This window comes from Nicotiana sylvestris, chromosome 10, assembly GCF_000393655.2.
Source record: "Nicotiana sylvestris chromosome 10, ASM39365v2, whole genome shotgun sequence".
NCBI lineage: Eukaryota > Viridiplantae > Streptophyta > Magnoliopsida > Solanales > Solanaceae > Nicotiana > Nicotiana sylvestris.
In genome coordinates this window covers 119302334-119318206 of record NC_091066.1, presented here as the reverse complement: position 1 = coordinate 119318206, position 15873 = coordinate 119302334, and the positions used below count along the sequence as shown (strand labels likewise).

The following is a 15873-nucleotide window of genomic DNA, read 5'->3' as shown; positions in this document are numbered from 1 at the left end:
CTTCTATAGCCATTTCATCAAGGACTTCTCCAAAATTGTAAATCCCATATGAAAACTCCTTGAGAAAGATGCAAAGTTCGTATTTGATGAGACGTGCCTCAAAGCCTTTGAGGAATTGAAAGAAAAGCTTACCACGACACCTATTATTGTCACACCCGATTGGTTTCTTCTATTTGAACTAATGTGTGATGCTATAATGTAGCTATTGCGGCAGTGCTTGGCCAACATCATAACAAGATTCTTCACCTTGTCTATTATGCAAGCAAGACACTCAATGGTGCTCAAATAAATTAAACTATGACTGAGCAAGAACTTCTTGCCATTGTCTATACTTTTGAAAAATTTCGGGCTTATTTGTTGGGGTCCAAAGTCATAGTATACACCGACCATGCTGCTCTTCGGTATCTTATGGCAAAGAAAGATGCCAAACCAAGATTGATTTGGTGTGTCCTTTTGTTGCAAGAGTTTGACTTTGAAGTCAAGGATCGGAAAGGGACGGAAAATCAAGTTGCGGATCACTTATCTAGGCTTGAAGAGGTAGGGAGACCAAAAGAAGACCTTGAAATCAATGATGTTTTTCCAGATGAACACATATTGGCATTGTCTAACACATTTTCTCCTTGGTATGCCGACATCGCTAACTTCTTGGTTAGTGACCTTATTCCCGATGGATTGGAAGCTTATCAAAAGAAAACGTTCTTGCGGGAGTATAGGCATTACTATTGGGAGGAACCCTTTTTGTTCCATATTTTTGCCGATAACATCATCCTACGGTGTGTTCCGGAAGATGAGGTAATGCCAATTCTCACGGCATGCCATGATTCGCCGGTTGGGGGTCATCATGGAGGAAATCAGATAGCGGAAAAAGTTCTTGAATGTGGCTACTATTGTTCAATGATCTATCAAGATGCAAATCAAATTGTCAAGGCATGTGACCAATGTCAAAGACAAGAGTCAATATCTAAAAGACATGAGATGCCGATGAATTTTGTATTAGAAGTTGAGATCTATGATGTGGGGGGATAGAATTTATGGGCCCCTTCGTGAGCTCGTATGGCATTACCTACATCTTGGTGGCAGTGGACTACGTCACTAAATGGGTCGAAGCAATTGCCTTAGCTAACAATGAACCAAGGAGTGTGATCGCATTTTTGAAGAAGAACATATTCACACGGTTTGGTAATCCAAGGGTCATCCTGAGTGATGGTGAGTCTCATTTTTGCAATAAGGCTTTCATCGGGCTGCTTGAAAAATATGGTGTAAAGCACAAGGTGGCCTCACCCTATCATCCTCAGTCGAGTGGTTAGATTGAAGTTTCGAATAGAGAAATCAAAAACATCCTAGAGAAAACTGTCAATGCAAACAGGACCGACTGGTCAAAGAAGCTAGATGATGCGTTGTGGGCATATTACACAGCATTTAAGACCCACATTGGCACTTCACCATACAGGTTGATTTTTGGTAAAGCTTGTCACTTGCTAGTGGAACATGAACACAAAGCTATATGGGCTTTGAAGAAGCTAAATCTTTACTAGGCCGAGGCTGCTAACATGAGGATGACACAACTCAATGAGATGGAAGAATCCCATATCCATGCCTATGAGAGTGCAGCCATGTACAAAGAGAGGATGAAGTTTGTCCATGATAAGAAGATCTTGAAGCGGGAGTTCAATTCTCGTGACTTGGTCTTACTCTTCAATTCAAGACTCAAGTTATTTCCAGGTAAACTCAAGTCCAAATAGTCTGGCTCGTTCAAAGTTGTGAGTGTGTCTCCCTATGGTGCTATTGAACAAGAGTCGGAGGATGGGACTCGAACTTTCAAGGTTAATGGGCAACGAGTCAAGCATTACCTTGGTACTGCAGGAGAAAGGCATTTGATAGAACAATTTGCTCTAAGGGATAGTCCAACAGCAGCTCCCACCAAGGAATAATCCAAAATGAGTCAACTGCGTCGTGCCACGACGTTAAATCACGTGCTTCTTGGGAGGCAACCCATGTGTGGTAACACTCTTTTGTAGTTTTATTTATTTATTATTATTTACGTAAATTAGATTGAGCAAGTTGATGTGTGTGCTAGAGTGCAGGTAAAATATCATGAACAAGGTCTTAGTGCTGAAGAAACTGAAGGAAAGAAAGGTCCAGATTGGGCGACAACTATGCGGTCACATAATGACTATGCGAACTGCATAGTCATCGCAGACTCAAGGAGAAAGTTTGGTTAATTTAGTTGTCAACTATGCGGTCATTTTTCATTTATGCGGCCCACATATGCACTTTGTGATCGCATTTTGCATCGCATATTGTATCAAGGCTACCAGTCATAAGTCCACCGTATAACACTTATGCGATCGCATATTATGTTATATGATGAACTTATGCACCATATATCTACCAGGTATAAACCTAACCGACTCTCTGCACACACTCACGTTTGAACAAAAACAAGAAAAACAAAGAAAAGAAATAAAAAGAGAAGAATAGAATGCTAAAATCTGCTAAGGACGAACCAGGGAAAGGATCAAAACAAACTCACAATCTTTCACATTTTCATTTTCGAATCATCGAGTTTCAGGTATGGCTTTTGGTTTCTCTTCTCTTCTCTTCACTTTCATTCTTCCTTCTTGTTCTCCCTCTTGTGAATCAAACCTAACTCGAATGCCATGAATATCTGAAGTTGTGTGCTTGTAAATGGTCAAATTGGGCTAAATTTGTGACTGGCAGGATAGCATAGTATGTGTTTTTTATTTTTGTAGGTGAGGAGTGAATTGAGGAATTGTGTGTGTGCTATAGTTGATGAACCAAAGAGGGGAAAATCTAAGTACCCCTCTCTCTTTTGAAATTAAATGCAATGGGCTTTAGATTTTTAAATGGGTGGCAATAAGAACCCACGTAATTTGGGGAGGGTGTAATTTTTGTGTGGAAGATGACTTCTACGGGCCGCATAATCTCTTTGCAGTCCGCACAATTGTTTCATATAACCCCCCTAAATTACCCTAGGTTAGAGCAGGTTATGTGATTGCTTTTGCGATCGCAAACCTATTATGCGGTCCGCATATGTGACGTAGAGTGAGGCAGACCATCAGCTATTAACCTTTCAATATGCGGTGGGTTTGCGATCTCATAACCATTTATGCGGTGGGTTTGCGATCGCGTAACCATTTATGCCGTGGGTTTGCGATCGCATAACTGTTAATGACTTTCTGCTTCTGTAAATATGCGACGGTTATACGGTCCGCATACTTGATATGCGACAGCATAACCATCGTATAGTGGGCCCATTTTTGTTCTTTTCTTCTATCTCTAATGAATTTCCCTGAGCTCTTTCACTCACTCCTACAATGTTTTATCAACAGGCATGGCACCAAAGAAGCCCAATCCACCACAATCACCACCAGTCCATAGATAGAAAAGGACTGCAAATCCTAGCCTACGAGAAACACAAGCAAAATGTTAGCGGGCTTATGCACTCCGCATTACTACAGAGCACTCCTCCTAGTCTGAAGAGGAGGAGTCACAGAGTGACCTCGGACCTACTGTTGATCTACAGGCTGAGGCACAACGGAAGCTGGGGGAGGACCTTAACCTCCAGTTTGAGGTCATAGGCTCCCTAGATCTATATAAAGTCGGGCTTTCAAAGAGGAAAATTCTCGAGGAAAAGCAATTGAGTTTAAATGGGTTGTCGGAGCATTACCCTCATATACTCGAGAACATCAAGCAGAAGAAATAGGAGTTCTTCACTGAGGTCCCGGATGAATACAATGAGACAATTGAGAGGGATTTTTATGCTTCATATGGTGCCTTAAGGAATGCTTCACAGAAGCGTAACAGGATCTTTGCAAAGTCTGTCCTAGTGCGAGGGGTTCAAGTTAGTTGTGGTGTTGAGACGATCAATGAACGGTACTTTGAGGATTGGTGGTCAGGCACAGCTGAATATGATTCTAAGGTCGCCAACAAACACAATGAGTGTGCTTGGGTTGCCTCCGTCATAGCAAAGGGGACACCGGCCTGGATTGACCCTAAACACAAAATTTATAAGGAGGATCTTACAAGGGAGGGTCGATACTGGCTTAGCTTTGTTACATCACGTCTGATGCTGTCCAGAAATGAAACTGACATCAACATTGAGAAAGCACTCCTCATTGTGTGCATCATGACAGGAATCAAGATTGATGTGGGGGAGATCATATTCCAAGAGTTGGGAATCATAGCCAACCAGAAACAAACCTCACTTCCTTTCCCCTGCTTGATCACTGCTCTCTGCCAAGCTGATAGTGTGCCCCCTCTACCTAGGCATGAAAAAATGGAGAAGGCTACCAAAGACATCGACATCATGAGAATTAGTGACATAGTAGCAAAGGAAACTGCAACTCAATCAGATACTCACATTCCTCCTCTAGCAGATATAGCAGCATCAGAGGTCCCAACACAGCCGGACACCTCTCAGGCCCCAACTACCTCTACAGCCACTCCACAGCCCTCTACTGCACAGGACCAGGTCCCTTTACCAGCTCTATCCAAGCTGGGTCTACTTGCTCAGCATACCAATGCTAAGGTAGACCAGCTAATCAAGGAAATCCCCAACCTCATCCGGCACGCATTGACCCCTATCCAATCCTTAGTGACTATCCTTCAACAGCAACATCAAACTTATGAGGATTGCCTCAAGTGCGTTGAAGCGCGTCTTGAGAAGGTTGAGCGGGGTGAGTTTGGAGGTATGCCTCAGCTCCTGAAAGATGTGGATGATTTGAAAATTGAGCTGCAGAGCCTAGAGTTTGATTTGACTCCCTTCCTCCCGAAGGAAGGCGAGCAGGGTGCTGACACTTTCGTCCCAAGCATGGATATTGATTTCACGACCCTAATGACAGCCCCAGAGGCACAACATGTTGAGGCCTCCAAGGCTCAAACTCCTCCTGCTCACATTGATGTTCCTCAGATGAGGAATTTAAAGATATTGAGGAGTCTGATGAGGGGGAGTCAGGAGATAAGGAGACGGATGAAGAGGCACTGGGTGAGGACATTGAGGGTTATCAAGACAAGGGTAAATAGGTTGTTGTCTCTACAAGGGCAGAGGATGAAGAGGAAGCAGTTGTGCAGACAACAATAGTACATTTGCTAGCAGATATGGTCGCCCAGGCACATCCCTCGACCACTCAGCCATCACCAGGCGAGGCTAGCAGCTCTCAGGCTCCAGCTCTAGCTTCACAGCAGGTGGAGCTTTCTGCTATACCCTCATAGCAGTTGGAGCCTTTTGCTCCAGCCATAGAGGATACCACTCAGTCCAAGGTTCCACCAGCTGCAGTTTCACTACCAACAGCCGATCCCACAACTGCCCCAGATCCTTTAGCTTCCCCGAGCGCCTAGTGCGCCCTAGGGAGTCCTTGAGCTTTCTTTTTCTTTATATATGCATTGGCGACAATGCATGATCTTTGGTTGGGGGTGGGGTAGTTATGATCATGATCATGTACTCCATGTTTTGTGTAAATATTGTGTTGTACCCCATGTTTGTATATAAACTCTTGTAGTTTACCAATGAATTCCCTTTGGTTTTTCTTCTTCGGGTTCTTTTCCAAGGGTGTAATAGTAGAACCACAGTAGTAGCATGAAATGTTTTGACTTATTTTGTATTAACTATGTAGCTTCAAGCATATGCTAAATGTTGTAAACATATGATACCCTTCCTTCTTTTGAATCTAATATATATATATATATATATATATATATATATATATATATATATATATGTTGGTTAGTCATTCTTGAGTATTTGAGGCTCGCTCTTTTACTTTATGCTTATTCAGAATCATACATATTCTGAGATGAAAGTGTTGAGTTGCTCTATGTCACTTGAGGGCTGAAACTATGTTGAGTTGAACAATTCATGCATTGTGAGTGAGTGAGCATTTGTATGAATAATGCACATGTCTAACTTGTGATGTCTATAACTTTCCCGGTTGGTTTCTTAGTGTGACTCTCAGGTTAATGATTGGATGTTGAAATGATCTTAGGCTCTCCTTGTGATTACTAGCCAGTTTTGCCTAAATTGACCTCCCTGGTACATTAATTACCCTAGTTACCACCTTTGAGCCTCTAACCTTTCATTGGCTACCATATTACAAACCTTTACCCCTTCTATGAAGTAATTCCTTCTTTTGAACTTCCCTCCTTGAACGTGTGAGATTGAGGCTAAAAGCCTAAGTTGGGGGTGCCGTTATAAAGTGAAAATTGGCAAGATTTTGCTACTGTGTGCATAAAAAAGCAATAACCTCAAAGTTGTGTATATAACAAAATGCACGCTCCAAAAAAGAAAAGAAAAACAAAAAAAAAAAGAGAAAAAGAGTGGAGACTTGTAAAACTTGAAGAATTACTTTGAGGTGGTTCTAGGTCGGTAACCCGAGGAAAATAGGGGCTATGTAGTAAAAGAGCATAATGTATGTAGAGTTAAAGGAGGGTATAACCATTACATTCCTAAATATTCATCCAACCCGTCCTGAAGCCTACATTATAACACGTAAAACGTCCTTAGTGATCTACGGTCAATCATTCCTGAGATAGTGGCAAAGTTAAAATAAGGGCAAGCATATGGACTGATACTTGTAGCATGTAGCTTTCGTTTCGAGTGTTAGAGTGTTTTGATTGCATCCTCTGTATATATATATGAGTGGGGATTTTCTTTGTTGTGAGTGCGCATGAATTGTAAGACTTAGTAGAAGATAGGTTCTTGAAGTAGAACACAAGTGCACTTAACTGTGAATAGCATTTTGTCATTTTCGTCGAGGCTCAACGTCACGACCCTAAACCCGAACCCGGTTGTGATGGCTCCTCTCGTGAAGACAAGGCCAGCCAATTATACCCAATTCACTTTTTAAAGAGTTAAATATCATAAAAGCGGTCTAAAACATGATATAGCAATACTAAGTAGCGGATAATGTCAATAAGGTGTGGAAGTACAACCCAACACAACCCTAACCGGGGTGTCACAAGTCACGAGCATCTACTAGGGTATAAATACAACTGAAATCTTGGAGTGTACAAATACAGTCTAATGAAAAGAAGAGAGAGAAAAGCAAAGCTGCGAACGCCGTTAGCTACCTTGCTAAACTCTGATGACTCCGCCTCCGATCAACCAAAACATACCTGAATCTGCACACAAGGTGCACGGAGTAATATGAGTACTTTGACTCAGTGAGTAATAATAATAAATAAAGATTGAAGGCAAGAAATCACGTAAAACATATCAAGATGTTGTATTGAAGCAGTCCAAAACCAGTAAGAAAGTAGTGAAGCTGTAAAAATTTCCTAAAATATCTTAGCTCAGTTTAAACTTCTTTAGAAATGATTTTTTCAGCAGTTACGCAAACGAATGCAAACAATTAGTACAGATAAGCACAGAAATCTGCCCCTCGGGAACAAATACACAATCAATAAGTAATGACATGCAATTAAGAAGATAAACACATAAAGGTTCGCCCCTCGGGCACAAACTCAGAATAGTGCCAGCCCCTCGGGCTATATCTCACATCACAATGGGTGCCCGCGCTCATTGGGGGTGTGCAGACTCCGGGAGGGTCCCCTTACGGCCCAAGCGCAATATCAAGCCATATCGTGGAATCAAATCTAGGCCTTCGTCCTCATATCAGTCAAGCCACCTTGTGGCGTATATATCTCACGTCCTCGACCTCATAAACAATATCAACAAGCCACCTCATGGCGTACATATCTCAGGCCCTCAGCCTCAATCAGTATCAGTGTTTCCTCATAACTAGGCCCTCAGCCTTACTCAATCAAAAATACTCACAAGCCCCTCGCGCAATAGTAAAACAGTATTTCTCAGCCCAAAACATCATTTAAAATTATCATTTAAGTCTTAAAACTGAGTAAAATGGCTGAGTAGTAGAACAGTGGAAAATAACATGACTGAGTTCAAGTATAAAGTCAAAACAGTGAGGAAATATCAACAAAAATCCCTGAAGGGTTCAAATAGTTGGCACGAAGCCCAAATATGGCAATCAGCTCAAAGCATGAAGAAAGCAAACAAGTTTCAGTCAAATATGCGGTAAATTCATCAATCGGGATGGACCAAGTCACAATCTCCAATAGTTCACATCATCAAGCGTGTGTCTCACCTCAATATAGCACTACAATGTGCAATCCGAGGTTTCAAACCCTCAAAACATCATTTACAATCAGTACTCACCTCTATCCGGTCCGAACTCTAGCCCGCGATGTCTTTGCCTCTCGAATCGGCCTCCGTGTGCTCCAAATCTAGCCGAAATCAGTACAAAACTATCAAAATGTGCTAAGTGAACAAAGCCCACTCGAAAATAATCAAATTACCACAAAATTCCCGAAAATTGGTAAAACCCGACCCTCGGGTCCACATCTCGGAATTTTACAAAATTCACAAAACTAAAATCCTTATACTCTCACGAGTCTAACCATACAAAAATTATCCAATTCCGATACCATTTGGTCCTTCAAATCATCATTTTACATTTTTGAAAGATTTTACAATTTCTTCCCAAATTCCATCCCAAATCACGAATTAAATGATGAATTCAATGATAGATTCATGTACTCTAGCCAAATCTGAGTTAGAATCACTTACCCCGATGAATTTCTTAAAAAACCTTCGAAAAATCGCCAAAATCCGAGCTCTCAAGGTCAAAATATCAAATAAAACCCAAAACCTCATATTTATAGAGTACCCCACAGATTTCCACCTCCGCGGACCGCAAAAAATTGACCACGGTCCGCACAAAACCAGTGCGGTCCGCACAAAAACGACCGCGGCCGCACAAGCTTTTCTCTACAGTGATAGGCTTTAGTATTTTGGACATACATTTCGCTACATATGTCCAAATTGCAATAACTATACCTTTTTGGAAACTAGACATGAAGGACTACAACTTTTGTTTTTTAATCATCTCACAATTCCTTGTAGATCAAAAGATATGAGCTTCCAAAGTAGGACCAGTGAAATATCCTCCACCGCGGCCGCACAGCATTTTGTGCGGTCCGCACAGCACCTACCGCGGCCGCACTTCATTTTGTGCAGTCCGCACAGCATATTTGTGGCCGCACTTCTTTTTGTGCGGACCGCGCAGGTGGGTTCCGATGCGTGCAACCCTTCTGGACCTGCTACAACTATGATTTTCGGCCTAAAACATCCCGGAATCTACCCGGAACTCCCGAAACTTCAAACCAATTGTACCAACACATCCCATGACATCGTCCAAACTTGTTCAAAACTTCGGAACGCTCACAAAAACATCAATCACCAATTTAACATAGGATTCAAGCCTAAGAACCCCAAGAACTCTTAATTTATGCTTTCGATCAAAAAGCCTGTCAAATCTCGTGCGAATGACCTGAAATTTTTCACACACATCCCAAACGACACAACGAAGCTACTGCAACTCTCGGAATTCCATTTCAACCCCTATATCAAAATCTCGCCTATCAACCGGAAAACGTCGAAATCTCAATTTCGCCAATTCAAGCCTAAACCTTCCACGAACTTCCAAAATGCATTCCGATCACGCTCCTAAATCCCAAATCACCTAATGGAGCTAACCAAACCATAAAAATTCCAATCTGAGATCAAATACACACAAGTCAAATCTTGGTCAAACCTTTCAAATTTTAAGCTTTCAATAGAGACTGTTCTTCCAAATTCATTCTGATTTTCCTGAAACCCAACACCAACGATTTATATAAGTCATAATACACCACACGGGGCAAGTCATGCCCAAGAACTGGCGAGTGAAGTGCAAAAGCTCAAAATGACCGGTCGGGCCGTTATATCCTCCCCCACTTAAACATACGTTCGTCCTTGAACGTGCTTAGAGTTGTTCCAAAAGCCAACCAATCGCTTGAATAACCTTACCATGCATATACCCGGGGGTGATCCCATGTCACCCTCTCTCATATATGTCCGATAACACAATGAAACTGTATTTCCACATTCCAACCTAGCCCATAAGCCTTAGACACATTTCCTCTTCTGAAATCATTCACAAGATCAGAATCTCATATCTATTTTCTGAATAAGCCCAAACAAGTTGTAATCACCCATACTTGCAATCTCAGGTACAATCACCTGATATACCACATAACTCAAACACTCGTAGTGATAATTTCTAATTACACTAGCTGCACACAACACCCGAATACAGATAGAAAAACTCTTATCAACTAAAGTCTCACCCCAACATTTTCATATACAGCCAATAATCACTAAAACACGCGGTAAGCCATAACCATTTCTCATATCAACCATTCAAGTAGCCACTTCTCCTTTGGCAAATACCACAACAAATTTCTGAGCCGAAGCTCGATATTATCCCTCCGATATGCTGAAATCGAACCCGTTCGTATTCATTAATGGCCCCAATGGTCTCCTCTAATCCAATACTCTGGTGACATGATACATCAATGCAGGCCTAAGCCACAACTTGCACAATACGTGCACCAATAAGCAACAGTCTGAACATACTCAAATCATGAAAATGACCCAAATGAAAGAGTTTTACCTAAGCTCACCAGTACCACCACAACACAGGGCTAATAACCCGTCTCGCATCATGGGAATAGAACACACGAATCTAACCGCTAGGTCATACCTCCACATAACTTCGCTGCAATGCGCGATCCTATCCAACGCTGCTCCACATGAACCACCTCAAGTCACTATGCTCGAAATCGACAACCACGCACAATTTGTTGTCTAGAATCAAAGCAATTCATCATACCCACAGTAGAGCAAATAACCTACACCACACAAACCCGAAAGGACATAACCCATACACCATTTACCGAGTAACACCCAATTTCTCTTCCCGCTCGACTTCCACTATGAAACCCCAATAGAACCGGACCCTAGGTGCTTATAACCGACAAATCACAACACCTCTCTCAGCAATACAATTCGGAGCCACCCAAGCCGACTCTAGTTAGAACACACATCCACATTGGCTTGCCAATGAACTCCTCATCAAGGAAATCCTGAGGTTGTTCCTTCAACCCCTCTAACTCTGTCGGTGCCATACGATACGGTGCCCGACATCAAATCAATACTGAAATCAACAACCCTGCCCGGCGACATGCCCGACCACAAGAAACACATCTAAAAAGTTCATCACCACCGAAACCAAATCAATGGTAGGAGCCTCTGCACTGACATTTATCACGAAATCCCACATAAGAAAAACAATTCTTCCCAGCAGTCCGTTGGGTCTTCGAAATATAAAACCACTCCACTAGGGCATAATCCTACGGACCTCGCCACTCAATCCGTGGCATTTCCGGCATAGCCAACAGTGCCACCTTAACGCAATAGCACAGAATGACACAACACAGAGACAACCAGTCTAAACCTAATATCCCATCCAAAATCTAACATGCCAAGCACAAAAGATCCGCTCGAGTCTCCAAACCGTGATAGTCACTAAACAGTGCTGATACATAAGACTCACAACCACAACATAGCCTGAATGTGAAAACTTCCCTGTCTCCAAATCCATATGGCACATGAATCAACATACCTGATCCCAATTCCGCCGTTCGAATTCATACCGCATCTTAAATACCCAATTACGCTACGAAAGATACTCTAAAATTCCTCGGTGCCACAAAGCAAACTCGAACATCAGTCGTCGATCTAACAAGAAGGTGTCGTAATAGTACCAAAGTACCATCAACTTAATCACATTGCCTTTCCTAAACATATACCCTCGTCAAGTCACTCCAACTAGAAATACCATTTCCTTAATCATTTGAAGATCATCCCCCTAATCATCTGAAGATCATTTCTCTAATCATCTAAAACTGCCCGTGCTGCCCAAGAATTTTATGATTTTCCCTTCAAAACTGAACCGTAACTTTACACATGCAAATCTCGATCCTCCACACATACCGCATATACCATACCATCTCAAGGTAACCATGAGAACTTCATATCCCTTCCGAACCACAAGCAACTTGCACTCAACCAACCATGAACTTTCCGTCGAGCCCAACCTGGAAGAAAATAACTATACATCCCCTTCTCCTCACGCCCATAGAAAATATACATCTCCAATTGAAGTAGAAACCATCAAGAACTCTCTGAGTTCCCCTTGCACAAGCTAGACCTTCCAAGACTGAATCCTTCTAACTCGACCAAGCTACGCAAGCCATCAAAACCTAAGAGCATTGCCGCGAAATACCTGTAGGAACTCATTACCCCGTACACACCCAAGGAACGAATCATATCCTTACCATACCGATCTGGCCTACTACCAAGCTACCTCATCTATCCGAGTTCCCTTCTGATTTACCTTCAGCTTGATATCCCTCCTTGCTATATAACCACAATTCCTCAACCCAGACTTACCACATGGAACCCAAGCATAAAGCCACACTGTCTAAGGCTCATAAGCCGCTGAATACTCTTTTAAGTGTTCCCCAAAGCCATTACCTTCACCTTCCCGATACTGATATATAGAATCTCATAATTAACATGGAAAATATCACAAGTCTTGCCATCTTCCACTGAAAACTCAGTTTCTAGCCATAAGTACAACTTGAAAGCCTCCAATTATTGCATGTAGAGTTTTGAACACAATAGGACCATTCTCTAGGGCCATCCACTCTACTCAACCCGCAGTTAGATTGATTAAACGAACCGAACAACCTGTGCTTCACTAGTACTCCGACACTACAGAATGTGACCTCATTCCAATATAACCAAGCAACTTCCTGCCCTATGCACCGAGCATTCCTTACCAACCACAACTCAAATCATTCCCCGATTATCGTACACCCATAAAGCATAACATAGCCTTTATTGAAATTTCCTTTACTCGAGCCAAAACTGATTCACAAATACGCGTCGAGCTGGAACCATTAGAGCATATAACCGTGCAATCAACTATTCAATAGCGGACTCCCCCACTTGGCTCGAAGCCATAGATCAAAACACGCACCATAACTCATAACGCATTCACTTTATTGCTTCCATAACACCATAGTGAGACTAACTCAATCCTTCATAAGCTCGTGGAACACAGACCATCTGGTGCTTCATATCTTCTACAAATCTCGCAATTACTCTCATAACAATTAAACCCACTCTCTTAAGCGACCCAAATTGAATTCACACATATATTTCACTTGTAAATGGGATCTTCTAACAGACAACATAAAGATCACACAACTCCAGAACACTTCGCAGGAGATAACCCACCTGTTTCGCCTTAAACTAACATTTATGTATACCTTCCACCGTCATAACCATTACGCAGTCACTTAGTCTTCCTAAGTCTGAACTCACACCGCAACATGAAATCTGCTCCACTCCCAACTAGGTGACATGAAAAGATTCTTCCCATGCCCATAACTCGGGCTATAACTCGAATCAAGACGGAAATCAAGCACCTAATAGTTTTTCTATCCTCCAGCATACCTTTCTCGTCACTTCCAAATCATACGAATACATCTCGCAGCACTAACATTCTCATTACATAGCCATCCAGCCGTCATTTCCACTAATAGGGAAAAATACTGAACATATAAATTCAAAAGCACTTGCTCACATAATTAGCACCTTAGTGCTTAAGCTATAGGCAAAAATTCGGCCTCAAGTCCTCCAAACTAGCCCAACATCAACACATAGAGATCATATCTCGCCCCTCGATCAAGGAATCACAAGCCATCAATGCACATATGATACTGAGCGCTCACGCGTGCACATGAACACGTGGAAGGAATTCAAAGAGTTACATTTCAAGCTGAATCAAAGGACACACGATAAGAATTCAAGAATGTGAAGTTTTCCTAAAGGTTCTGCAGCCTCTCGAGGATAAATACAGACATCTCTGTACCGATCCGCGAGAATCTACTAAACCTGTTCATGACTCATGAGACCTATGTAACCTAGGCTCTGATACCAACTTGTCACGACCGTAAACCCAAATCCGATCGTGATGGCGCCTCTCTTGAAGACAAGGCCAGCCAATTATACCCAATTCACTTTTTAAATAGTTAAATATCATAAAAGAGGTCTAAACATGATATAGCAATACTAAGTAGCGGATAATGTCAATAAGGTGTAGAAGTACAACCCAACATAGCCCTAACCGGGGTGTCACAAGTCACGAGCATCTACTAGAGTATAAATACAACTGAAAGCCTGGAGTGTACAAATACAGTCTAAAGAAAAGAAGAGAGAGAAAAGTAGTGTTGCAAACGCCGGCAGCTACCTTGCTAAACTCTGATGACTTTGCCTCCGATCAGCCAAAACATACCTGAATCTGCACACAAGGTACAGGGAGTAATGTGAGTACTCCGACTCAGTGAGTAATAATAATAAATAAAGACTAAAGGTAAGAAATCACGTAAAACATATCAAGATGTTGTATAGAAGTAGTCCAAAACCAGTAAGAAAGTAGTGAAACTGTAAAAATCTCCTAAAATATCATAGCTCAGTTTAAACTTCTTTACAAATGATTTTTTCAGCAGTTACGCAAACGAATGCAAACAATTAGTACAGATAAGCCAAGAAATCCGCCCCTCGGTAACAAATACACAATCAACAAGTAATGACAGACAATTAAGAAGATAAACACATAAAGGTTCGCCCCTCGGGCACAAACTCAGAATAGTGCCAGGCCCTCGAGCTATATCTCACATGACAATGGGTGCCTGCTCCCATTGGGGGTGTGCAGACTCCGAGAGGGTCCCCTTACGTCCCAAGCGCAATATCAAGCCATCTCGTGGCATCAAATCTAGGCCCTCGTCCTCATATTAGTCAAGCCACCTTGTGGCGTATATATCTCACGTCCTCGGCCTCATAAACAATATCAACAAGCCACCTCGTGGCGTACATATCTCAGGCTCTCAACCTCAATCAGTATCAGTGTTTCCTCACAACTAGGCCCTCGGCCTTACAAAATCAAAAATACTCACAAGCCCCTCGGGCAATAGTAAAATAGTATTTCTCAGCCCATAACATCATTTAAAATTATCATTTAAGTCTTAAAACTGAGTAAAATGGCTGAGTAGTAGAACAGTGGAAAATAACATGACTGAGTTCAAGTATAAAGTCAAAACAGTGAGGAAATATCAACAAAAATCCCTGAAAGGTTCAAATAGTTGGCACGAAGCCCAAATATGGCAATCAGCTCAAAGCATGATGAAAGCAAACAAGTTTCAGTCAAATATGCGGTAAAATCATCAATCGGGACGGACCAAGTCACAATCCCCAATAGTGCACGTCATCAAGCGTGTGCCTCACCTCAATATAGCACTACGATGTGCAATCCGGGGTTTCAAACCCTCAAAACATCATTTACAATCATTACTCACCTCTATCCGGTCCGAACTCTAGCCCGCGATGCCTTTGCCTCTCGAATCGGCCTCCGGGTGCTCCAAATCTAGCCGAAATCAGTACAAAACTCTCAAAATGTGCTAAGTGAACAAAGCCCACTCGAAAATTATCAAATTACCACAAAATTCTCGAAAATTTGGTCAAACCCGACCCTCAGGTCCACATCTCGGAATTTTACAAAATTCACAAAACTAAAATCCTTATACTCTCACGAGTCTAACCATACAAAAATTATCCAATTCCGATACCATTTGGTCCTTCAAATCATCATTTTACATTTTTGAAAGATTTTACAATTTCTTCCCAAATTCCATCCCAAATCACGAATTATATGATGAATTCAATGATAGATTCATGTACTCTAGCCAAATCTGAGTTAGAATCACTTACCCCGATGAATTTCTTTAAAAACCTTCGAAAAATCGCCAAAATCCGAGATCTCTAGGTCAAAATATCAAATAAAACCCAAAACCTCGTATTTAAAGAGTACCCCATAGATTTCCACC

General features: G+C 41.9%; 1 protein-coding gene across 1 annotated transcript; it reads left to right on the top strand.

Annotated features, from left to right (window-relative positions):
• The first annotated feature begins 297 nt into the window (after positions 1–297).
• On the top strand, positions 298–1026 carry LOC138879865 (uncharacterized). The gene has a single exon (XM_070159507.1). The coding sequence runs from the start codon at positions 298–300 to the stop codon at positions 1024–1026; it is 729 nt and encodes a 242-aa protein (XP_070015608.1).
• Positions 1027–15873: the final 14847 nt, after the last annotated feature.